Source organism: Myotis myotis, unplaced genomic scaffold, assembly GCF_014108235.1.
Source record: "Myotis myotis isolate mMyoMyo1 unplaced genomic scaffold, mMyoMyo1.p scaffold_m19_p_5, whole genome shotgun sequence".
Lineage (NCBI taxonomy): Eukaryota > Metazoa > Chordata > Mammalia > Chiroptera > Vespertilionidae > Myotis > Myotis myotis.
The window spans coordinates 8,949,302-8,976,134 of NW_023416357.1; the positions used below are offsets into that span (position 1 = coordinate 8,949,302).

The window sequence follows — 26,833 nt, forward strand, 5'->3', positions numbered from 1 at the left end:
ACTAGATAAAGGGGAAAAAATTACAGGAAACCCAGTTAAATTTCAATTTCAGATAAATAGTGAATAATTTTTAAGTATGTCTCATGAAATATTTGGGACATTCTTATACTAAAAATAGTTATTTTTTATCTGAAAATCAGTACCTCCTATGTTCTGGTACCAGAAGTTCATTAGGTTTTCCACTGGATACAAAGAAATTTTGGGTGTTCTGCATTTTATCTGGCAACCCTAAATATGGAAAAAAAAGGTAATTGAGGATGAAGAAAGAGAGGAAATAAGAAGATTAATATTCCATACCCAGATCCCAGCCAAAGGAAGATTATGGATTTTTTGCTTTGAGCATGAGAACCTGTGCAGATCCTCAGATTAGACATGAGTTTCCTAATATCTACCACACGAGGGTAGATAGCAAAAGGGTGAGAGTGTCACATGCTTCTTTTTTGAAAAGGAAGCCATGTTGGGATCACTGAATGCTGACGGGTCTTGAACGACCCTCAGGGAGCCACGGCAGTTCATCTGAATTGAGAAGATCCCATTTGAAAAAGTAAAGCTTTGGAGAAACAATTTTTCATGGGAAACTTATAAGCAAACTGGGTTCGATGCATAGAACAGCTTTAGAGGTGAACGGTTCTGTTGGTGATAGAAATAAATGGGAATTTAGTCTCATTGTGTGACTATGAGCTTAATCAGTTAATGGACGTTTGCAACTTTTGAGAAGCATCAGATGCTCCACAAGTTGTGGGAACTCAGGTAAGTTCTAAAGTACATTTCTCATATCATTTTTTTAAAAGCCATTTCTAACAAAGACATAATTTCTCTTTAAATTTTAATCCCAAATTGCAGCAACAACAACAAAACGGCAATGAATTAAGGCTGGTCATAGTGTGCCCTTTCCTTTAGGATAACTTTGATTTTCTTTATAAGATATAACACATTTCCACACACATACCACATACCAGCAAATGCTTTTGACTCATACAAATATATATTTAGAACTTACACCTAAAAATAGTCTCACAAATGAAATAAAAATTACACAATTATCAACAGACTCAATCAACACATTTTACAAATTCTACAGGACACTTTATCATTGTCGTTGGGGAAACAAACAATTTAGAGCATTATTTAAAACCGCATGTAACACAGGAGCCACCAATGAGTTATGGCAAATATAGCATTTACACCATTGTGTCACTGAAGTCTATTTGAAAAGACTAAAATGCTGTAAAATAAAATACTTTTAAAAAACCTTGTTTAGCATATCCTGAGGGACACTGTGCAACATTTTCCACGAGCAGTTCAAAGGGCGAGCATTCTACCTATAGAGCTCTTATTGAGTTGTGTGGCCAAAGGTTAGAAGATTTGTGTCCTTGGATCTGAAAAACTGTAGAACTGAAGAATTCACAAAAACATGCATTTCCTGAAGCTTCCAACTTTCCAGACTAACATTCTAACAGGGGAGAACCTGAACAGGTCAGAACCTCAAAGAACATAAAACAAATTTAAGATGAGGACTTGTTTGTAATTTATATTCAAATCCCTGTTCCATTCTCTAGCTTAAAGTATAATTGACAGTGTAGTTAGACTATGACTGCTGGGCATTTCTTATTTATGATCTTCTCATTTTTCATTGGTTTCCTAGTGATTTTTTTCCTCTTGAATATTTAAAAATTTGAATTATGTTTATGCCTACTCATGTAGGAGATGTTGATTTTAAGAGTTAAAATGGCAACAGAATTATGTTGAGTGATTAGAGTACAGTTTCAACTTGAATAGTGTGTGTGTGTGTGTGTGTGTGTGTGTGTGTGTGTGTGTGTGTTTGCATGTGTGGAGATACACAGCATATACATGCCGAACGCTTTATGCACTAATACATTCACTGATAGGTGGCACTTCATGAAAGTGACTTTTCCCAATATGGCTGAAAGTGAATATTGAGGTCATCATACAGAATATCCTAAGGCCTTGAAACAATGCCTCCTCATTCTCTGCATTCACATGATTGTGTAGTAATAAGGGAGACATAAATGATAATGGCAGGAGCATCCCATTTTGGTCCTTCATAATTACAGACAGGAGAGCAAACCAAAAATGACTCTCGTTGCATAAGTTCCCTCATCCATCCCACCCACTCCTTTGACTTCCTGCTGTAGATTAGATGGGAGTTGCATTTTGTTCTGTATTTTTTTGCCTTGAATTTGTGACATAAAGTCTTAAGAAACAAGAAGAACACAAAGTACACCAAGATGTATCGCCTACCATCTTGGGGCCTCTTTGTAGCCCTTTACTCGTAGCTTGTCTAGAAAGACACTGCCCAGCTAAGACTAAGAAGCACAGGCTGAGGGTAAGTTCTGATTGCATATCATTAGCCCTCCCCCCGCCATCTCCCCCCCGCCCCCCCGCCCCCCCAGCATGCTCCCTAAGTGCTCAGGGCAGGGCCAATAAGGAAGACAGCCAAAGGCATCTTCTCTTTCCCCTCCTTTCAAAGAAATCCCTTCTAGTGGACTCTCTACCCAGTTGGAAGACCACAGTTCACTTCTATCTGCTCCCTCCTTTAGAAATTAAGGCAAGTCCCCTTTCTCTCAGTGCTTGCTACATAGCATTGTGTCCACGTGGAAACAGTAACAGTGGCTTGAAGATACCTTTTGTCAAATATATCATTAGTAGCAATAGAGAACTTTCTCCAGTTAAGAAATTGCACAATTAGTCTAATCCTTCAGCAGGTGTTTTTTTTCCAGCACCAAAATGACAAATATAGCAAAGCTTACTCTAAGCAAACTTTATAGGAAAGCATCTAACTTCAAGAAAATACAACACCATTACCTCTATTTTACTAATTTTCATGAATATGTTGAAAGATCTGTTTCCTGTCATATTTATAAGTTAAATCCTGTGTCATTTCAAGTGTGCTTGGCTGAAGATCTTCCTGAGGGATGAACAATGGATAGTCAGCGAGAAAACTTGCCCCAAAAGCAAATTTACGGGACATAAATTTTAATAATCCAGAGTCCTTGAAAAAAGATTCATATTCAATTGCACGTAAGGAACAGGTGAAAGTCACAGGAAGACAATACAACTGCAAAGCAGAAAGAAAACTATATTTGCAAATAATTAAGTCCCAAGTTGGATTATCTTTACAAAAATATTTGAATATGATCAGCTACTCTACTTTCAAAGGTCTTATCATTCTTTTTTATACATTGTTAAGGGTTTCACAGTCTTACAATTAAATTATTTTATATTATCAATATTTTCACTTGAAAAAAAGAATTTGATTGTGTCTGTCCATGCCTGTGTTTGTGTGTATCTTAATCTCTCTGCATAGGAGTGGGTGTGTATTGATATATTGTGTAGGGAAAAACATACACAAGTGGAATGTAGATCAGATCTGCTGCATGTATTTGCATGGTACTTGGTCTATCACATCTACTTACATACTTTTCATAATCATTCTCTTCAGTACAAACAATTTATCTTTCCTGCAATTGCTAATAAATACTATTTTCTGATAATGAATCTTTATAACCATGTAAACAACCCTTCATTATTTATAATCTGGACATACATAATCCTAGAATCAACTCCCTTACCTAGGTCTCAGAGATTTAACCACATGCCTTACCTTTAGATTAATGAGAAGCTGAGAGAACGCTTCTATTTCTGTCGGCTGTGTTTTCCCAGGAAACGATTGATGCATGATTATTTCTAAATATTTAGATAAAATAATTCATAATCCTAAGAATTTCAGCAAATTTTATAAATTTTATAAATGCCTCACTATATTCCTGTGAGGCATATAAAGATTATTGTGCTCTTTTAAGACGATTTTAGCGTTGTCAGATATCATAAAGACAACAAGGAGAAAGCAATACTCATAGCTGCATTATCTTTTTTTTTCTCTGTAGAAACGGTCTGTCAAATGCTGGACACAGAAACTTTTATCTCTATCTCATTCTCAACCCTAGGGGAGGATGGAACCCAGAGGGGTGAGTCTGTGTCAGTTTTCAGTAGAGTCTGCTCAGGTCACACATATTTGAGAATCTGCTAAAGATGGTTCATGGATTCTTGAAACTTCATGGACAGAGTTTCAAAAGCATTGCTTTGAGTCCTTCTGCCACCCTTCCTCCTTTTTCAACTTTAATTAAAAAAAAAAAAAAAGCCTCCAAGTAAAGCTTCTTGAAATATGGTCCTCAAAATCTGGAATTTAGAATTACATATTTAGAAGTCCTAACTTGATAGGAAAGCTTGAACAATCTTTCATTTCTTTCTTCTTCCTTTTCTCTCCTTACCCCCAACCCCTTTTCAATCAAGAGAATTGTCAGGAGAGCGTTTGTAAGAGTTCTTTGCAGAGTTCTCTGATTTTAACACACTCTTCATTCATAATTTTTCATTTACTGAGCATTTGTAGGGCAATGTTACTAGGGGATTCTTGAATTAAATTAGCAACCATCTCTTCCCAGTCCCCCCCATTTAAAGTTGGCACTAGTAGTTCTTCCAAAGAATTATTTACTCTATATTTATAGCTGCCTTAAATAGAAATACAGTGAAACACTATTATTTTTGTATGACACAAAAAAATCACTGATTATGGCCTTCAATATTACTGATGCAGGGAAACTGTTTTGATGCATATTTTCTATGACAAAGAGTTAGCAATGATTGCCCAATTGCAGATGACAACAGAATATTATACCATGTCCCACACAACAAATAAATTTCACTACAACAATGCAATACACATTCTGTTGGGACAGTCAATTGTTTTGAGTCCCATACAGCATCTGATTAAGAAGAGTGAGTAAGGGGGTGGGGTGAAAAGGTTCAGTTAGAAGATACAGAGAGCATAGCAGATCTAGGTTGAAATCAGAAACACAATCAAGTCAACACTTGTGAGTTATACATTACAAAGACTAATTCTGAAAAACAAATGTCACTGGTCTTTTTTTAAATCTCTAACACTAGAAGTAGATTTTGCTCATCCAATGGGAAATGAAATATTTATACTAATGCAGACTATGACAATAACCACTCAAGAAATGGATTTCCCCTTTTCCCACCCACTGCCAGCCCTAATTCCCTCACTCAGTGGAATAGGAAGATCAGAGTGTTTCTAGATAATATGCCTAATACAATGAGTCTTCTCTATCTTATTCATGAATGCTCAAAATGGTACTATCAAGTGTTGGCTTCTCCTTCATCAAAGACATAGTTGAGCTTTATGACAGTGCTGATGAAATCACCAAGTTCTACAAAATCGGCAGTGACAATATTGATGCCGCTCTCTCCTGGTTTCTGCGTGCTGACCCACTGCATCATGGCGGGAAGAGCCCTGAGAAAGGAAAGAAAAAGAGAAGTTGTGGGTTCTTGAGGTTAAAGCATGGAACGAAATACATGTGTATTTCCCTGGGTCTCAGGAAGTATATCTAGTCTATGAACTCAACCCACTGAGGCAAAACTGCGTTGACGGCCTTGAACTACATTAATCTTATGAGTAAAATACCATAAAAATTCTGATCCATATTTTCAGCATACACATTTTTTCTGTTTTACACATAGAGAAGGAGCCAGCTCCTTCTAAAGGAGTATATAATGGATCTAAAGTGCCCAATGCCTTCAGAAAATAGACTGGCAGGTAGAGAAATCTGGTCCCTCATGGCAATAGTTTCAGAAGAGAATTCTATTAAAATGAAAAATCTGGATCCTTAGAGCAGAGACACAAGCATATTCAAGTCATTAGAAAGACAGATGCTGTGGCCATGTGCGTGCAGCCACTCGGGTTTGAAGTCCATTACTTTCTCTCTGGATTTGCTAGAGCAGATGATATATTCCTGTTGCAAATGTAGCATGACGTTGGCATTTTAGGAAAGGCGGATAGTCTTTGGAAAGAATGGTTGTTCAATAGATATGCTCAGGTTGAGAGGTGAGAGGAAGGGGTGGGTAGGAGTGATGCTGAGGCCAACGCTGATTCTGTATTAACCTTAACTGAGTGTCTGGCTCATCAGTTCCTTAGGTGCTGGCGTACCAGGCCAGGGAGGTTCCTGAGCAACCAAACTCCCACCTTAGAACCATGATCATCACAGAAACACCTCCTCAGATCCCTCTGCTACTCAAAGATTAGGGCTCCTGGGCCTGAATTGAAAACAATTAATTGTTATCCCCATGGAGAGACATTAGAACACAAGAGTGCTCTTCCGTGTTTCTAGATAAAATAGATTGCTTTGAGGATTGATGAAACATCCTTTTGGAATAGCTTTTAGTCCTCACGTGAAATACAAGTTTTACATTTAAAATACCATTTCTCTTCACCACCCTATTGCCCGTGACCATGGGCTATGTATATAAGTTATTTGGTTTATCTCTTCTCGTGCCCTCAACCCAACATCAAGGTATGTCAGTCTGTTCCATGCCTTCCTGCTTCAGATCTTATTTTGGAGGAGGGTAAAGAAGAGGGGGGAGACAGCTGTAATATCAAAAATAAAAAATCTCCTACCCAGAATGCTTCAATCACCTCTCAGTGCTTTTAGGATGAAAATAAAAATCCTTAATTAACCTATACGACCCTGAGTAATGGCTATTGATTTCAGAGAGATAGGGAGAGGAAGAGGGAGATAGAAACATCGATGATGAGAATCATTGACCAGCTGCCTCCTGCATGCCCCACACAGGGGATTGAGCCTACAACCTGGGCATGTGCCCTGGTTCATAGGTTGATGTTCATAGGTTGATGGTTGACATTGAGCCACGCTGGCCGGGTGTAAATTTTTTATTTGCCCTCACAAGTTTTGCCCTGTTGGGGGCAACAGTGACATTGAGAATGCATGATTTAGAACAAACTGACAAGTTGAAATTATACTTAGTTGTGATGTTTTTCTATCCAGCTTTCACAATTCCAGTCAAAGTCAGAAAGGGGGCTGGCGAATAAACTTGGTACACAAAGCCTCGAAGCCCTCCTCTGGAATGTGGAACTCACCTGAGGAAAGGCATCTTCAAATAGATTCCAGGCCTCTTAGAAGAGAAACAAGTAAGTCTACAGGAGTCAGAAAATCTCCCTCCAAGAAAGCAACAGGAGGTGAGAGATGTGGGAGCCAGAGATCTTCTAATGTTCTGGCTTTGAGAACTGGCTTTGAAAAGATTTAGGCGTTGCAAGTGCTGAGATCAGTAGCCCTCAATGTGCTGACCTGGACTGATTAATTTATGTCGGGGTCATGAGATTAATTCAGTCTCCTACCCAGAATGCTTCAATCACCTCTCAGTGCTTTTAGGATGAAAACAAAAAGCCTTCACTAACCTATAGGGCTCTGAATAATGGTTACCAGTGGCTTCTCTTGTGTTGTCTCCAGTCACTCTCTCTATTACCAAGTTCTAGTCACACCCCAGTCTTGCTCATCTTGAGCAGCCTAATTTTCCTCAGGGAACTTTGTAAATGCTGCTGTTATTTGTTTGCTTTGCTTTCTGCTTACTCATAAAGGGTGGTTTTCTTCCCCGCCCCTTCACTGGATCACTCACTCATCTTTCAAGTGATATTTTAAATGTCACTTTTTCAAAACACTAGTCAGAATTGTAATTACATTGATGTGTTTGACAGATATCTGTTCCTCAACTAGACTGCAATCTCTTTGAGCACCAGGCTGTGTACTTTCTCAGTGGTGTATTCCCCGTCCTTAGCATAGTGCCTGGCACGCTAAGCACTCAACGAATACATGTTGAATACATGTTGAATACATGAACAGGGTTTACTTTTAGAGACAAAAGCTTTATTTTCAGAATAGAATATATGCAGTAATATAATTCATGAAAAGGCTACTTTGTCTTCCTTACTGTGGCTACTGCCATAGATTTCTGTTCATGAATTCACTGCTACTTGTTTGAAAAAAATGTTTGTTTGTTTTTAAACTAACTTGAAAAATTTTAACTTTTCTATATTTGGCAGGTTTCACTTGCAAATTTTTGAATTCACCAAACAATTTGCAAAGCAACTTTCCCCACATTATATATCTAGTGCCATGAGATTATGTGTTAATGATAATGATAGCATTTTCATCACCTTCATCACATTAAGTTTATTAGATTTAAACTTAATTAATCAGATTTAATTTAGTTGTTATCAATTTTAATTATTAAATATCATTACATAATTCAATTATATTTACATGTATTAGACACTAATAAGGAATCCATGTGAAATTCATATTTAGGTGTGCCTGTGGTATACATAACACTTTTACAATGAATGCATTTTATATATGCTACTTTTCTAACTTCCTTACACTTGTGTTTTGTAGTAATGAATAAACAATTGTAGATAATAAAACATCTTTTAGCAAATTTTATTTGAATGCACTTATTTATTTTTTAAAATATGTTTTTTAAATTGATTTTTGGGAGAGAGAGGGGAAGGGAGAAGGATAGAGACATAGAAACATTGATGCAAGAGGGGAACATTGATCTGCTGCCTCCTACACGCCCCCTACTGGGGATCGAGCTCAAAACCCAGGCATATGCCCTGACAGGGAATTGAACTAGGGACCTCTTGGTTCATAGGTTGACACTCAACCACTGAGCCGCACCCACTGGGCTGAAAGCATTCTTTTTTTTTTTTTTTAGTGAATGAAATAGACTCTTCAAAATCAACTCATTCATTTTTACCGACCTCTTTGAGGCACTGGGGATAAAGATGACTATGAAAGCATCAGAGCCTTATTACTGCTTGTCCTGAACCCAGCCTCTCTGCGAAATGGAGACTTCATTGATCAACAAAGTTTAAAATAATGACCATAGATCTTTCTTACCCCTGAACAACTGAGTCAGCCAGGAGCAACTAATTGAAACCAAACCTGACATATTTTAAAATGTGATTTCCTGTCAATCTGGCCATTTCTGAAAGTTGGGAACTTTCACCAGAAAATGAAGAAAAAGACAAAATGAAAAGGAACTCTTGTCCCAAAGATTGGCATTTCGTGCACCGACGCATCCAGCAATAAAAAGCAGTGCCCTTGCACCTGTAGGTTTAACCCTGGAGGGGCTTCACAACAGCCTCAGGTAGACAGGCACATGATGTCAGAAATCATAATTTCTGCAAACATAGCCTATCAAGTTTTGCCAACACTGTTTCTGATCAGGAAGCTGTATATCTGATTCATGTCTGATGAAAAAAAGCTCATTTAAAAATATACATCTTTTTCCCCTCAAATTGCCCTTAGACAAAGAATTAAGTCATGAAAAATCTGCAAAACAATGGCCTATCCAGCAACTGTGGAGATTTTAGACCTGTGCTCTCCTGAAAGGAAACTAAAGCCCTCCCAAGACTTCCTATGACCTGCGCCATGTGCTTTCAAAACTAAATCACTACAACTATTTAGGTGTAAAACAGATAATCTGAATTTTCACTCTGTAGCTGTGAGGGAGAGAAATCCTTGTCTGCTTGACTTTCCCAGATTCTCTGCTCCAATCAAGTTCCAACTCCATGTGTAGCTTGATAAAGACATCTGCTGAACACGTGTTTATAAGGCACCTCTCTGTGCTGCACAGTGTTCTGTGTGCTGAGGGCTTGATGAGCGCAGAAACAGAAGAAGCCCTTGCCCTCCTGGTACCTGCAGTCCAGGAGGGGAGAGAGAAATTTATTAAAACCACCAAAACGATCACACCAACTTTACTGGTGCTGAGGGAGAATCTGGTCCGGACTGTAGCAGTGGGTTTTATTTGTAATCCCGAGTCCCAATGTCCCCTAAAGTAAAATTAGGAATGATAACACTCAGAGGTGGACATGGCCACACAGAAGGCACTGATATCTGGGTATTATTCACATGTCAGGTCCAGAGTTCATCATAAAGGCTTGGCCACAGCCTTGAGTACAGACATGTCCCTGGAGTCACGAGAGCTGCTGTCCCACCAGGATTACTGGCACGGGAATGACTAACCTTCGCCATCACCCTCACCATGCCAGCTGCTTTAGGTTGGCAAAGGGATACATTTCAAATCCTCAGAAGCCCACAGGCACTGTTTCACCTCCTTCCCATGCCTGGCAGGCTGTTAGTCTATTTTATTTCTGTGTTTGTTTAACAAAAAGCAATGCAGTCAAATCAAAATGGAAACAAAAGACACTGTCCCTCTCCTTTGGTGGTGGCAACACGAGCCCTTTTGACTGAGGCATGGAAGAAAATCGTTAAAAAATCCACTTTCAATTAAAATAAGATCACCTAAACTCCAGGAAAAATGGTGTTTAGCGTTCATAAGATGTCCTGTGCCCTAGCGTGCATCCGGTGCTCCCAGCCAATGTTGCAGAATAAGCCCTAGACGGTGAGGAGACAGTGTGTGCTCTGAGCCAGCCCTCCCACGGCCTCCCGCCGCACAGACGGTTCTGTCTGCTAATTTCTAAGGGAGCCCAGGAAGAAAGGCAGCTTTGCAACTTCTAGACAAAGAGACCCTTCAGTACATTCGGATTTAGATTTCCCGGAGGCAGACAATGGGTTTTTCTCCAGAGTGGAGTCTCAATACAATGAACACCTCGGCGTGGGATCAGGGGTCCCCACCTCACTCTCTTCCTCAGTAAAATAGCCCCCACTCAGCGCAGATGCTCGGGGAGTTTGAGTATTTAAAGTTCAGAAGCAATTTACTTTATTCAAATCCTAAAGTTTCTGTCTGCTGGCGCCTGCCCTGCCCTCCTCCTCTTTGGAGAGATTTCCATTTGCAAAGAAAGAGCTGCTGCTAAACTGGGCTCAAAGTCTGCACATCTGCTTCTGCTTGGGACAAACATCTGGAGGACAATCGAGCTGTGTCCCTGGGCTGGCAGTGGTTCCCAGCTTGGGGCCCTGGGCCTGGCTATCAGAGGTACCAGTGTTGGAAGCCACGACAGAAATCAGGCACCCAGGAAGTGTGGTCACACCAGTTAACGGAAATGCCACTTTGGTTTATTGCTGGCAGGATCATTTTATCAATTCAGTTTTAGTGTTGACTACCTATTGCTGATGGGAGGGTCAAGTGGAATTCTGTCTGCCTTTATTGTAACCACGGGGAAATGAGTTATTGCTTATGTACATTATGAAGAGGAGAAAGGCTCTGTGAGGGGAAATGGGGTAGGAAAATGGTCCTGGATGGTGAAATCCTGGGAACTATTGTTCTCCATCACATTCATCTCTTCCCTCATAATGTCAACAAATGTTTACTGAGCACCTACCAGGTGGCAGTGCCTGGGGCAGACACAGGGATGAATCAGACATGGTTCTTGCCTTAATGATGGGACTAATTCCAGAATTGCCTGAACTGTTGCAAATAGAAATTGCTGGACTGCTCAGAATAGCTTTGCCTGAAAACATTGAAAAATGATGTCCATGAAGCCTCCTGTGGGTCATGCACTAGCTGCTGGCCTCTTTCCTGGCTCATGATTCAATTCCTATGGAAAGATTCCATGGACTTTTATAAATTCATGAGGCTAAACAAAGTCTACTCTCCAAGGATTTGTAAGTTAAGGAGTATTTATCGGTTTTAATGGACTGTCTACAATCGATACAGGAGCAGTGGGAGGGCCTCGTTTGGGTTACTAACAATGCATGACCCCGGGAAGGGTACTTCACCTCCTTGCTGTTCATTTTGTAAACGGGGATGATAATGCTACACGTTTCGTAGTGTTCTTGCAAGAATGAAACAAAACAGCACCATAGAGGTAGGCAGTACAACACAGAAGTTAGGAATGAGGACTTTGGGGCAGACTCTTGGAGTTCAGATCCCTGCACTCAGTTCTATGGACTTGCGTGACTTTAAGAAGTCACTTAACTTCTTCTAGATTCAGTTTCCTCACTCGTGAAAGAGAATCAAAAGAGTAAATTCATGTGAAGATTAAATGGACTAACATGCATATAAAATGTAACACACTACCTGAGAGATAAGAACTCAATAGATCTTAGCTAATACTCCTTTTTTAGTGTTAATGCTTAAAGTGCTTATCACACAGTAGACAGCAAATATGTTAGTTGCCTTCATTATTCATAGTTTTCCATTACTTTAAGAGACTAAATAGTTAGTCCTGTAGGCCTGGGCAAAACTTTTGTAGTGACTGCATCGCAGCCTGTTGCCCTCTTTCTTCACTCTCCCTTTAGACCCTGATCCCAAGGGAACTTGGAATAAAACTCTGCACACAAATCTCAGCATCCCAGAGTCTGCTTTTAGGAAAACCCAACCTATAGGTGTACCATTTTTTAAAAAAAATATTTTTTATTGATTTCAGAGAGGAAAGGAAAGGTGAGGGAGAGAGAGAGATAGAAACATCAATGATGAAAGAGAGAATTATTGATTGGCTGCCTCCTGTATACCCCCTACTGGGGATCGAGTCCACAAGGAGGCATATGTCCTGATTGGGAATCAAACCGTGACTTCTTGGTTATAGGTTGCAGCTCGATCACTGAGCCATGCTGGCTGGGCCAAGTTTATTATTTGATGGCAGGAAGTTGTGATCAGTAGATTCTCTTTCATCCTCGAGCCCCACCCTCTATGTCCACCCCCTCCCCCCGACTTGCCTCTCTCTCCCTGCCCCGAAAATCAAAAGTGGCCTTTGGCAACCTTAGTGAGATAAGAAAATTAAAACCATATTTCCATTTCAAAAATGTAAGGTAGGTTGTAGGCTGGTTTGAGGGTGTTTTCCTTGTTGTTGTTAAGGGTGGAGAGAGGAATCACCGGAGAAAAACCGCACTTATGTTTAGTGCTATACACTGTGCAGACTCACTGGGGGCCTCCACCTCCTCTGGCAAAGCAGAAAGGCCACCCAAACAGGACCACTTAAAAACAGTGACCACACAGTCTTCCTGTGGTTTCCTGTTAGCACCTTCCTCTGTAAGGAGGCTTTGAATCATGGATCAGAGGCTCACGGAAGGCCTACACCCACTTGTAAAGAAATCGTGGTCACTTTGATGGGAGACTTTTCCAGTCCCTGTATTTACTCATTGCAGCCTTTGGCGTAAGTACTTTGTGCACTTCTATGTCTGTGACGTGTGCTTTCACAGAGAGTGTGGCTATAACATCCAAAGTAGATGTTCAATTTCCAAAGAGCCAAATTCAGAAATTTCACATTCCTTAGAGAAAATGCCAACAGGCAGAATGAACACAAACAGAATTTAATTTGATCATAATATCCCAGGTGCAAATGTGTTCCTGTGTCTGTGGGCCAAAGTAATCCTGCAGAGTCATCAGAAGTGATTTATTTGGCCTTTTCCCCTTTAATCAGTGACAACAGCAGGTGCAAAGGGTAGAGGAGTATGACATCTGCTCTGTAAGATAGTAATACACATTAAGCTCTTAATTCTATAATTTCCTCCTGACAGTGGTCTTACAAAGTCAGCGTCTTTTATTAGTACCAAAAGAGTACAACATTTTCAGCCAATTAGTCTGAGAAGAGTGTTTTCCATTGTGTTATCTGTTGCTTTTACCTTTGGGAAATCATGTGACCTGACACTTATTTAAATTGCCCACTTCGGCATGCTTTGACAACATAGAAAATTCCTAGGAACTTAATAACATGCAATAAATATTGCCAAACCATATACGTGCCCTGTGTGTATCTTATTTGTTAATACATCCTCCCCCTTCCTTGTATGTGTCCTCCTTGCCACCTTTACAAAAGTATTAAAGCACATCAGGTTTGAAAATGCCCTTCAGATGTTTATAAACAGTCACCACATTCTGTGTAAAAATGTTTCCTAAATGTTTCCATGGAATAATGCCTCATGGGATATTGAAAGATTTTCTCAAAACAAATAAATATTCCTTTGGTCAAATACATTTAGGTAATATTGAAGCCTCTTTGATGTTCACAATATTCATGATAGTATATTATCATATTAAGGACATTGAGATGTTATTGGAATAAGTTAAGAACTTATTTCCCTGATTTAAAACTTATCTGTTCCCAAGAAGAGTCTCACAACGACCAACACATGTAAACACACACACACACACACACACACACACACACACACACACACACACTCTTCTTTTTTCATCTTAGAGACCAATAGATATGTAGAGGACCTAATGTTCTACAGAACGCTGGAACTGTTGCCATTCAGGGTCCTTTTCAAGGGATCAACTCTGCCATTTGTTTCAGGGACTTGAAGTTCTCACAAGCCCCCTGAGGCAGACCCTCTCGTCATTGAACTATTCCCACTACTGGAAGTTTTCTGACCACCCACTAGTCTATCCCACTTCAGCATGGTATTCCCTTAAATATTTGACAATAATTGAAACTCTCCTACCCCACAATCTGCATCACTCCTTCTCCATCTCAAATACCCATTTCCTTTCCATAGATCATTCCATTTGGAACCCTCTTCTTGTCCTTGTCACTCTTTTCTAAACACTCCACTTCATCTATGCTTCTTCTGAAAGAGGTCCCTGCACAATAATGCACTTTTCTAACTTGGGTGCAGAGTATGAGATTATCTCCACCCTCATTCTGGGTACAGTTGTTCTCTTATTATGGCCAAAGAGCATTCTGACTATTTCTCTGTTGTTACCACCAAAGTCATTCCATCATCACCTTTCCTCTGAAATTCTTTAACAGCTTCTTCTGAAGGAAGCAGGATCCGTGGAGGGAAATCAACTCTATTACTACAAGAGTCAACACACTTGTCTTTTCCTTTCATCTTAGGGAATCTTCTCTCTGCTGCCCAAGAAGACACAGAGCATGCAGGAGCTGAGGTCCCTGAACTGTAGCACAGCCCTCAAGAGTGGCCTGAGGCTGGAGAGGGGCTGAAGATTGAGAAGTGGGAGCAGATGAGAAACATGGAAGTTTTGATCCTCTAGGAGGCAAAACAACAGTATTGTCAGGGGATGTTAGCCTTCCAGGTAAGTCTCTGCTGGGTTGTTTTAGAGTTAATATCTCAACATCAGAACAATTGTGCAGATACAAAGAAATGTTTTAAGTTATATAATTTCCCCCTCAACATGTGTAATCTCATATGCATGTGAATACCTGGCTGTATGAATTATCTGCCCTCTTGATTGAGTTTGCACTTGGCATGTTGCAGAAGCAGGGTTTGGTGAGGTGACATAATGACAATAATGCTGTCCTTCCTCAGGGCTGGTGCTCACTCTGGCTTTAATTAAGTCATTAATTAACTAGCTATTGAGTCTAAGAGTCCCAGAACCTAGAATGTGCTATATGAAAGAGGAGCATTGTTAGTAACTGTGTCTGGTTGTATTTTAGGGAAGGGTTTGAAAATGCGGTCCTAAAAGAACCCTTGCTACACCTTTTTCATTTTATTTACCTATCTATTTATTTATTGTTGAGCTTATTGGGATGACATTGGTTAATAAATTATACAGGCTCCAAGTGTACAGCGCTATAACACATCACATGTGTGCTGCATCGCGCATTCACCACCCAGAGTCAAGTCTCCTTCTGTCACCTTTTATCCCCTTTTACCCTTTCTTCCTCTCCCTCCCCTTTCCCTCTGCCAATCACCATACTTTTGTCTTTGTCTTATAGTTGTTTTTTTGTTTGTTTGTTTTTTTGCTTAATCTCTTCATGATTTTCACCCAACCTCCTTTACATTAATCTATAATGCTATAAAAGTGTCCCTCCATGGGGACTGGGTATAGAGATTGAGGAAAAAAAAGAAAAAACTCACAGACATGGACAACAGTGTGGTGATTGCTGGGGTAGAGGGAGGTGGAGGAGGGTATTGGGGGAATAAATGGTGATGGGTGGAGACTAGACTTGGGGTGGTGAACATCCAATACAATGTATAGATGATGTGTTGTAGAATTGTGCACCTGCAACCTGTATAATTTTGTTAATCAGTGTGACACCAGTAAATTCAGTAAAAAGGAAAACAAAATGCTCCACCACAAAACAAAAAAGATAAAATAAAATGCTTTTTCATGACAGACCAGTCCTGGTTATCTCAGGGGAGGTCTGCAGGGCTGAGAGTTTGAAAGTTGTTACAAAATTTATTCAGGCTGGAAGAAGAAAAGACACTGGCATAGAGAAGGCAGAGGGGCCTTCTGGTGGCGACATGAAGAGTTGCTGAAAATTCAGAAAAGAGGGTCATTTGTGTGTGTGTGTGTGTGTGTGTGTGTGTGTGTGTGTGTTGGAATCTTAATTAACTTCCAAAGTTCTATAGTCACACCTACAATCCTTAACTGCCTGGTTTTACATAGATGCTGCTCTCCTGGGCCCTTCCCTCCACAGCACTGCTGTGAGACAATGAAGCAGCAGTTTCATCCTGGGGATGGGGTGACCAGTGCAAACCACAATCTGCCTTATACCAGCGCATTTGCCTGTAACTGAATTTGAACTTGACTGCACACAGTGTCTCTGAAAAACTTGGAATATGACACTAAGAAAGGAAATAACTAAAATACTAAAACATCAAAACTATCCTAGAGGCAACAAAACGTATTTTCTATATAACTGACACAATATGTTCATTAACCCAAAGTTGTAAAATGACGTGAAGGCCAGGGTTCGCAGCTCCTCTGCTCTAGATTAGAAGTACAATGACAGAGATCTCATCTGTCCTTCGCCACTGTGGACTGGAAAACCTCAAACAAGCCCAGTTCACATTTGAAAAGGAATTTACAAAGGGAAGTGGCTGGGGAATCAGACAGTAGCACTGGTGATGGGCACCATCTCTGGACTGTGCAGGCGGCTGCTCCCGGGAGAGGCAAGGCCACGGAGGAACCTTCTCCCCAGGTGCCAGTCTCTGACAGGGGCCCGTTTCAGAGGGACAGTGCTATTTTCAACTAATCGGCAGGAGGGAACTTCAACAACATGACTGCTCATTGTATTAGGAACCCGTGTCCCACTGGAAGTTGTTAACCAGAAATCGCTTGGAAGTGTGGCTCTCTTAGCTACTAATAATAGCATGAGTTTTATAACAGGTCTTATTCCTGGTATGCAGTTTCATTACAGGGGGTAAAAAGGGTTTGGCCTTAAATAAACAAACAAAAATCTTGGTAACATCCCACTGAAGTAAGGTATTTTAAGTACATGTAAAAGATGTGGCTGCGAAAATACCATGTTGGAATGTGGCTCGTTACTATTTCTATTGGCAAATAAAGAAAGGTTCCTGATGCTTTTCTTAGCTACATTATACTGTTACATCTGGTGGAACTGAATGGACAACAGAATCAGTAAGGTTGGCTCGAGAATCGCGAATCCTTGACTTTCCAGCTGGCTCTGCTCCTAACAAGCTGTCCCCAGAGGACAAGACCATCGACACCACATTTCTACACAGGCCACGTCCAAATGAGCAGCTTCCTTTGTGACTATAAAGTCATTCTCGAAACCGTACTGTGACCCCACTTGAACCATGTCTGCAAGGCACTGGCTCTCTGTGCAAAGTGCAGGATGAAAACGCATCCCTCCCACTCAGGGTTATTGGGAAGCTCAGATACAATCACGACTGCGAACAGTCTTGAGAACTGCAAAGTGCCCTGCCAATTTAAGTTGTTAAATAAATTACTGGGAATTATGTAAACTGGAACTCCTCCTGGCCCTCGCCTGACCTCTTCACTTGTAAAAGGGTTGGACTGCCTTTGGCTTTTCCATGTTTGTGCACTCAACCTGCCTTGGCTGAGCATCAGTTCTCTGACCTTATTCTGAGGCCAGGGAGGGTGGTGGAGAAAGAGTCAAGGTCATGGTAGAAAAGAGTTTCTAGCACACGTTCTGTTTCCATTTCTTTTAGAATATCCTGCATGTTACTAATCTCAGATAACTTGAATCTAAAGTTAATGGAAGCCATCTAGTTACTATGCACCTATAGATTATAAATTGAGATGCCAGCATACTGCTTTGGTACCAAGCAGCTCTACTAAGTTGCAAAGGAGCTGATTTTAGTCATGCTTTCTCGATCAAGAGAGTCCACAGCCCTCCCTGGTTGGAGTTTCCACCATCCACAAGAGGGCTTTGTTCCAAACACTGTAGTAAATGGGACTTGATGAGGGGGCTGAGGTCTGATGAGCCCTGGTCTTCTCATCTATCTACTCAATAAATCTGGGAAGCCAGAAAGGGACCTGCCCCTTTTGGAAACGAGCACAGCAGCGTGTGGCTGTGATTTTGAGAGCACTGTCCCTGACAGGGTGTTCCATACATTCTCGAATGAATCAAGCCATGGTAGCAACAGCTCAAGCAGAGAATCCCACTCTGGGGTCCTTCTGGTGAGTGATGCCATAGCTTCCATTTGATCCCGTTAAACCAAACACAACTGCATGCCAGGCACTATGCTAGGCAATGGAGGCGCTGTCCCAGGTGTGAACGAAGAGCTCAGAAAAGCATGTAAAAATGAGACCTTAAAGTTTCTAGTTTAAGCCAGAAAACCTAAGCATGTTCTCAAGAAAATGGCCTCAGTTTCACCAGATGTGCAGTAGCTAGATGTTATTGACTCTGTCCACCAAATGCTCTATCAATGGTATAGGATGTTTGGGCCCCAAAGAGCTGATGCCAAAAGGCAGTTTGATGATTAAGATAAAGGTTCACTCACTCTCTCTTATTGAACATACTAAATAAGATGTCCAGAATGCTCTGTGTTTGAATATTTAATGTGTATATTCTATTATCAGCTCCAGCATTTCATTCTCTGTATTGACTTAATATATCAATAGCAACTCATATAGGAAAAATTTCAAAGCAGAAGCAAAACTCCCAAGTGTGGCATAAAAATAAATGTAAATCAATAGAAAAAGAGGAGGTGATTGATTTTAAAATTCAAATATACAAGATTTTATAATGCTATTGCAATAAGCTAAAATCCTTGCTTCAGATATAGAAAATCATGAGCAATGGTGCTTCCGTTTTTGTTTTTTGTTATTGCATTTTATTAAGAAGGATGATACCTGGACAAAAGTAAGAATAATGGTGGATGGCTGGATGGGCCCTAGAAGTTTGTATGTTCTCAAAAGAGAACGATCAGCAGCTTCAAAAAGCTATACTTACCTGAATGTAAGTACAGACTGGGGATAGATTTTCTCTTCATCAGAAGCATTAAAAGTTGAATGATAATGAATTCATTACCTTCAACACACCTGTACTGTCCAAGCTACTCCCACTTCACACAAACTGTAGGGTCCTCAGGCCCAGTTAGCTCTACGCTTACTATCCATACCTACTTACTGGTCTCTAAGGGTTTGAGTATGTGGAGACCACCTTATGCACCACAGTGATATAGGGAAATTGAACTAAAGATATTAAGAGCATGTTTTTTCCCTTCAAATAAAGGAATCATTCTTTATACACAATCTGAATATTTTTGTTTACTAGTTATTTTGGTTCAAAATCTTTTACATAAGTAGAAAAAGCAAATTCAAAGCCCAAACGAAATATTTCCAAGTACCCAATGAATATTTTAAAAATGAATTGCTATTGGGCAAAAGGAAAATTAGCTTTGTTTATATGCAAAGTACATGCCTTCCTTTTGGCTGAAATAAATGGTCAATTCAGTTCTAAAGTCAAAATTTCTAATCCCAGTAGGTGGCTTCATGTTTATAAAATCTCAAAAATCACTAAACTCGGTACGTATCTACACCCTGGACATTGGATTTAAATAACTTAAAAACATAACACAGGTCTAGACTAAGAATATTTTTAGTCACAATGAAAATCCAATATGCTTACACCTGGAGAAAATAAGGAATGACATCAGCTAATAGTGCATTCTGACATTTTCCTGATCTTAATGAAAACTTTTTCAATGTCAAGTTACAGTCATGTTAGAACGTTTCCCCCTAAAGCCCAAGCATATATTTGCTATACACAAGGCAAATGTTTTCATGAATTGTGTTATTTACTTGCTTAAGCTGAACTGAATGGCTCATTTGTTTGAAAAGAAAATTTCTCCTTTACACCTTAGGCATCTCTTTCAATTTCATATAAGTAACAAAAAACTATTGCTTTTTACCATCTTGTATTTGTTCTAAGTCTTAAATGGCTTCTATGATTCTATATTTGCCATAAAACATTATCATGGACTGAAGAAATAATCTTTCTAAACTGATGCTCTGAATTAATGGGTGTGTTTAAAAGGAATGACTTCAGATGGACTTCTAAAACATGAATAATAAATTGGTCATAAAGGACAAGCATTAAGCTGGCATTTAGAATCATCTCCATGAACACAGGATAGAAGAAGGCAAATGTGCCCAATAGTTTATTGACATATTTGACTAGAAGAATAAATGCCAAGTCAACCATCCAGAAATGTAACTTATTTTTAAAAAGAATAGGCTCAATAATGAAGGCTTCAGATTTCTTCAGCTCTTATTTGAATAATAGGTAAGATATTTTAAATTTTTTCAGTTTCTTTTTCCACAGCAAAAACACAAACTCCAAATGATTAATTGAAGAAATACTTGAATCTAAACTGAAAAATCTATTTCCATTTTGCCACTTAAGGAAATAGCTATTTTTGTTATAAGTTTCATGCTCAGCATAGCTCCTGTTAATTTTCTCTTGTAAGTTTATTTAAATTCATTAGTTTGCCTAGGAATTATTTTAGATGAGAAATATGTAAATGTGACTGATGCTTGTGGGTTACATCCATTAATAGCAGGTCATTTATGTAAAAGAAATTAGTATTGATTACTAAAACTTAAACTTCCTAAGTTTCTATTAGAAAAATTTCAGCTCAATTGCAACCTATGTTAGCTATCATTTAGGAAAAACTTCCTGATTCATGCAGAGTAAGCCACACATTCTCTTTTACTTCATATGATTAAAAATTATATTTGTGCAGCATTAAACTAATATAATAATTCATTCATTCAATTCAAGACATATGTATTGCCCACCTACTCTGGGCTCTAGGTACTGGGGAGTTAATGGTGAATGAAATAAATTCATCCCCTGCTCTCACATAGCTCACAATGTAGTGATGTGTGTGTGTGTGTGTGTGCACGCACACACACACACACTCAGCAATTAACAAGGTAATCATAAAAATAAGTGTAATTACAAATCGGTGATAGCTATGAAAGGAAGTTAAATGGTCCTATAAAAGTATATAGTGACCCAATCAGGGTAGTCAAGGTACCAATGTGGGAAATTTCTTTTTAGAAGTTTAGATAGTAATTGATGAGGTAAGTTAATGTTCGATTTGTCTCAAAATAAAATGATCTCCCCAGACATAGGTTTTCTTTGAGATTTTCAAAATTATGTCTTCCTTCAATTTAATCAGATAAGACAAAAGAACTTTCCAGCAAGAATGAAGCTTGGACATTGCATAGTCCAACCCTGCTACTGGGAACGTAGCATGAGGAGGGGTGAGCAGCCTGCCCTTGCATTGTTCCCACTCAGCAGCAGAGATGAAATGGTAGCCTCATTACGCTAAAATCCTGTCCACAGTGCCTCCCTCTCACTGTACCACCTGGGCCTGCTTCATCTGTTGTTATCTACTCTGATACACTAGAGAATGAGAATATTCATGAAGCAACGATTGTTTTCTAAGCACAACCTGACACTCAGCTCAAGAAAGAAAAAAATAACGAATACACCAAATACCATGTTTCATTATTTCCCTTCAACTGCATATGAGTACTGAACATATACTCAGTTTTTTAAACACTAACTTTTATAGATTTAGACTCTTCTGTTTAAATAAAAATTGCCTTTAACTCATGGGAAACTCCATATTTAATTTTTGCTGTATACTTATTTGACTTTATCCGTGTGAAATATTTTCTAATAACTATTTTTTAGAGAAGTTTTAAGTTTATAGAAAAGTTACACAGAATGGACAGAGTCCCCGTATATACACTCTTTCCTACCTTCCCACATACAGTTTATCTTATTATTAACATCTTGAGTGAGCGTGGTACATTTGCTATAATCATTGAACCAATAGTGATACATTATTATTAACTCAAGTCCATAGTTTACATTGACCCATTCTTTGTGCTGTACAGTTCTATGGGTTTTGAATGATGCACAATGTCCTGAATCCACCATTACAATGTCATAGTTACAGTTTCACTGCCCTAAACATGCTCTGTGCTCCACCTATTCAACCCACCTTTCTTTCCCCTAAACCTTGTACAACCACTGATTTTTTACTGTCTCTATAGTTGTGTGTGAAAAACGCATACAATAACAATTTCAATTTTAATCATTTTAAGGGTACAGCTCAGTGGATATTAATACCTTCACATAGTTATGCAACCATCACTACTATCCAACTGTCTATAGTTTTGCCTTTCCCAAAAGGTAGTGTTGTTGAAATTATAGAATATGTAGCCTTTTCAGAATGGCCTCTTTCACGTATAAACATGCAAGTATGCTTCCTCCATGCCTTTTCAGGGCTCATTCATTTTTATTTCTGAATAATATTACCTTGTATGTATGTATCAAGGTAATTATAAAAATAAGTGTAATTACAAATTGCTTATCCATTCCCCTATTGAAGGGCATTCTGCTGGTGGTTGCCAATTTTGCCAATTATGAATAAAGCTTCTATAAATATCCGTGTGCAGGTTTTTGTGTGAACATAAGCTTTCCACTCATTTAAGTAACTATCTAAAAGTGAGATCGATGGATCATACATTAAGACAAGGTCTAGATTTCTAAGAAACTGCCAAACTGTCTTTCCAAATAGCAGTTCCATTTTGCATTCCCACCAGGAAAGAAGGAGGGTTCCTGTTGCTTTATATTTGGTGGTGTCATTGTTTCAGATCTTAGTCATTCCAATAGGTGAGTAGTGGTATCTCATTGTGTTACTGAATGGATATTCTAGAACTTCCCAAATGAAAAGGTTGAAGAGATGCCTCAGCACAGGAAACGAAAAGCTTCACTATTACAATGACCCCTGGTCGACTATCAGCAAAGCTTGCCCTGTGCTCCGCATAGTTGGACTGTTCACTACAAGGCAACATTATTGATGTCTGTATTCTTACAGCCCCTTGTTCACATTTATATTGCTTACATATCACACGGCACCAAAACAGTTTACTGCTCTGCCAGGCTTTCTCACTGGACTTCGAGGTCCTAAAGGCAGGAAGCTCGATGTCTCCGGCCTTACATCCCAGGGCCTAGCACAGAGTCTATGCGGTGGTGACCAGTGAGCAGCCGAGAGCGGTTTCTGATTAGGACAGGTGCTAGTGGAGGACATGCGAGACCACCTCAAACTCATCCCGGCCTCAGGTTCACTGTCTTCTCTCTACTCATCTGACCCTGAGCTGCAATCATCCCAGGCTGTCCCTGTTCTAACATCTCATCGACGGAAAGAATCACAAAGTAGGGGCCAGAAAGAGAACACTGAGAGGGAAAAACAAAGAGTCCCCAACTGAGTAACTAGTCCATAAAAATGGAAGTAGCTGGCTTTTTCACTCTTTGCTTCCACCTCCCGGTGGTGAGGACACAGCCTCTGTCGTGGTGTCACCCTGTCAGGGATGTGGGGACCCTGCCAGTACTATGCGGGGCTCCCTGGAAGCACTAAGTAGAACTGGTGCCCTGGAGATATTTAGAAATGCTCTCTGGCAGCTCGGCTGGGCACTTGGAGAAACAAATACTTTCCCCAAATGGTTGTTTAACACGTCGTGGGATTCTTATTGTGAAGTGCTGCTCACTTTGCGAGGTAAGTTAATAGCATCAGCCTCATTTCCTAAATGAGTTAAGGGAGCTGCTGTTTTGGGTACTATTTTCAAAACAACGGCATGACTGCTTGTGTGATATTATGGCCCTAATGAGGGTGTCAAAGGGACCCCAGTGTCCCATCACCTTAAATACATGCAGGAGGATGAAAAGAGATAATCACAGGATGGCTGAGAAATCCTACCGGAAACTCAGTTTTTTGTATCTTTCATCTGATGTCACAAGAATGAGTTGGTGTGAGAAACCAGGGAAGAAAGGGATCCAGCCATTCCTAGGAACCTTTGCAAGGTCACCATCCATCGCTATAGCTCAACTAGCTAATTAACAAGACAAGGAGGCTTTAAAAAAAAGTGAGGATATCTTTCCATTGATTTTTAGAGAGAGTGGAAAAGAAGGGGAGGGGGAGAGAGGGAGAAAGAGAGAGAGAGAGAGAGAGAGAGAGAGAGAGAGAGAGAGAGAGAGAGAGAGAAACATCGATGCGAGAGAGACACATCGATTAGTTGCCTCCCACTTGCACCCTGACTGGGGCAGGGATTGAACCTGCAACTGAGGTATGTGCCCTTGACCAGCAACCAAACCTGAGACCCTTTGGTCTGAGGGCTGATGCTCTAACCACTGAGAAACTGGTCAGGGCAAGACAAAGAGGCTTTTGCAAATATTATGACAAAAGGTCTTCCAACTTTGTAACAGACAGTGCCTCAGAAATGCCATAACCATCATATAAAATGACAACTTACAAATAGAGCAAATGCCTTGGGTCTCGGGTTTGTGTTAGATCCACAGAGCATTGGGCCAGAGGCAATGCTGAATACATTTGGTGCTTGGCCAGCTTGCAAATGCAGGCTAAGTAAATGGCTTTGGGAGAGAGCAAGACCTGTGGCGGCCCATGACGCTTGGCAGAGAAGAAGGGTGACTTTAAACTGCCTGAGGATGAGAACAGGCCACCACTGCCAGAGAGAATATGGACATACTGAGCTCCGGAAAGTCTGCCAAGGGCAATGAACAAGGTCAAGTACTAATCACACATCCCAGGACTTGCTCGAATTATCCAGTAACTTTATCTAAAACACATAATGCAAAATCCCTAGGCTGATTGTAACAGGATTTGCTAATCTTTCCTATGATGTATTAACATCCATGATGGCTGTTAGTGCAAAAATATGAGAAGGATTTCATTTGCACACTGATACATTACCAGTTCTGCATGTATGAGATGAAGACCCAAGTTCTACCCAGGAATTGTTCCTGTGCCCAGAACATTGTTCTCATGTTTGTTCTTTTGTCTGCAATTCAAGATTTACTTTTTAAAAGGATGGCTGGGCTCTCTGGAGACTGTTGGGATACTAAGCATGACGCCAGCAACAAAGGAGCAATCAGAAGTTCAAAGTGCTATGTCTGCATGAGAAATGTCAACCTGACAATCAAACAGCATCTAGTCTATCAAGGACTGTCATTCTCAGGCAAATAACTCCTCCCAAATTCAGAGAAGTCAAGTACTCATGCTGGAGAAAGTGTTCGGAGTCTTTATATTAAATTCTGCCACAGAGGGTGTTAAAGGTACATTATACCTGAGAAATCAACATTCCCTTAAACTGTGGCAACTAGAACATATCCTCAATCCCTGGGAGTGGGGGAGGGGGTAGTTAGAGGTGAGGGGTTGTCACCTTTCCTACATAAATGGTCCAAGGATGTAAAGCAGCGCTTTTTGTACTTTACAGATGTAAATACTAAAAAATGGTGGAGGTTTTGCTGCACACTTGGGGAGATTCAAAGACAAAACAGCATGAAGCAAGTGAGTAATTATTCCGTCACAATCCCACATATCTGGGTGTCTATAAGCCATCCTACAGTTACAGAGCACTCGTCCCTTCCTTGTCCTTTAACACTGCGCTTCCTCTGTGTACTGCCCTGATTGCACCCATACACATCTTGGCAGAGATCTGGAACACATCCCAGCAAACATGCAGGATGAGGGTTGCCCTTAGTGCTCCACACCCTTTTGTTGTAGAAAATAGGCCCAGCTCCACCCTGTAATGCCCAGTGCGCTCAGTTGAGCAGAGATCTGTCTGCAGACACCACCACGGTTGAGATGGGTGAAGATTCCACTTATGCATCCAGAGTCAGAGGCTCCCACTGTCCCCCCGTGCCACAAGCTCCCACTTCCTCAAGGTTTTGAGTAGGTCCACATAGAACAGTTTTAACCTCAAGGGACCAAAAAGCTGGGGGAGCTGAATCACTCTCCTCTGAGCTAAATATCCGCCGTCTTTTCTTCATGAGGCAAATATCCTGGGCAGCCTGCTTCTTCGTGTTCCCAACAAAGTCTAAATGCATTCTGCACATTGATCACAATTTGACAGCTCAGTGTGCAGTTTGCAACATGCTGGTTGAGTACCCTTGCTTTAAAAGATTCAAGGTCATTTCCACAGTGAGGATCCTAGAAATAACTACGCTTGAAGCATCCCAAACCTGGCTGAGGCTCTCCCCCACTGCCCCCCACCCAGCAAGAGCCCAGTTCTCTTGACTTTTTAGTTTCTTCTCTCTGTTTGCTCACTGAAAATGAAGGGGGTGTGTTTGATTTCAGCCCAACCGATAGCAGATCTCATAATGGAAGCCCTGGGTGAGCTGTTTGCTATGGTTCCCACCACCTGGCCCCTAGGCCACTGTTCACCCATCTCTTTTTGAGACTCTTCACTTGCTCTTTTCCTTTATCTGCACCTGACGCTTAAGTAAGGGAATGGATCTCAGCATATTAGGTCCTATCTCCATTATGCAGAGGGTACTATGAATTTTCATGGGATTCCATCTCAATCTTAGTGCTTACATATATGCATTCGATGAGAAGAACTGTCAGGGAATGGAGAACTGGGTAACTAAGATAAAAGCTCTTCTCTCTTAAATCATGCTTAAAGGGACACAATAAGGCTGATCTAAGCATGTAACATAGGTCAGAAAAATGAGGTGCACAATCTTATCCCAAAACAAATTCAAGAAAAATTTCCCAGATATTCATAAAGTAGATCAATTATAGACAATATTATTTCACCCAGAAAATTGCCTCTTAAAATCTGACAAATATATTGTACAAACAAATCAAAATCTCTTATTTGTTACTTGAAGTTCTTGTTAGATCTTCTTTGCTTGTTGTGCTTTGGAATTTGGGACTGGTAACTAGTTTAGACAATTTTATGCCTTTACCAGCACCTTGAAATAAAAAGCTCTGCAAAGGGCTGGTTTCTGTTCTTACAGTGGGCAGAATTCACC

General features: G+C 40.2%; 1 protein-coding gene across 1 annotated transcript in view; it reads right to left on the reverse strand.

The window, feature by feature from the left end:
• Positions 1 to 2,429: 2,429 nt before the first annotated feature.
• Positions 2,430 to 26,833, reverse strand: part of PLCXD3 (phosphatidylinositol specific phospholipase C X domain containing 3) — a 125,014-nt gene continuing 100,610 nt past the window's right edge. Inside the window, exon 3 of the mRNA XM_036311082.1 lies at positions 2,430 to 5,332. Coding sequence (XP_036166975.1) covers positions 5,179 to 5,332 — 154 coding nt within the window. The 3' untranslated portion in view covers positions 2,430 to 5,178. The remainder of the gene's footprint in view (positions 5,333 to 26,833) is intronic.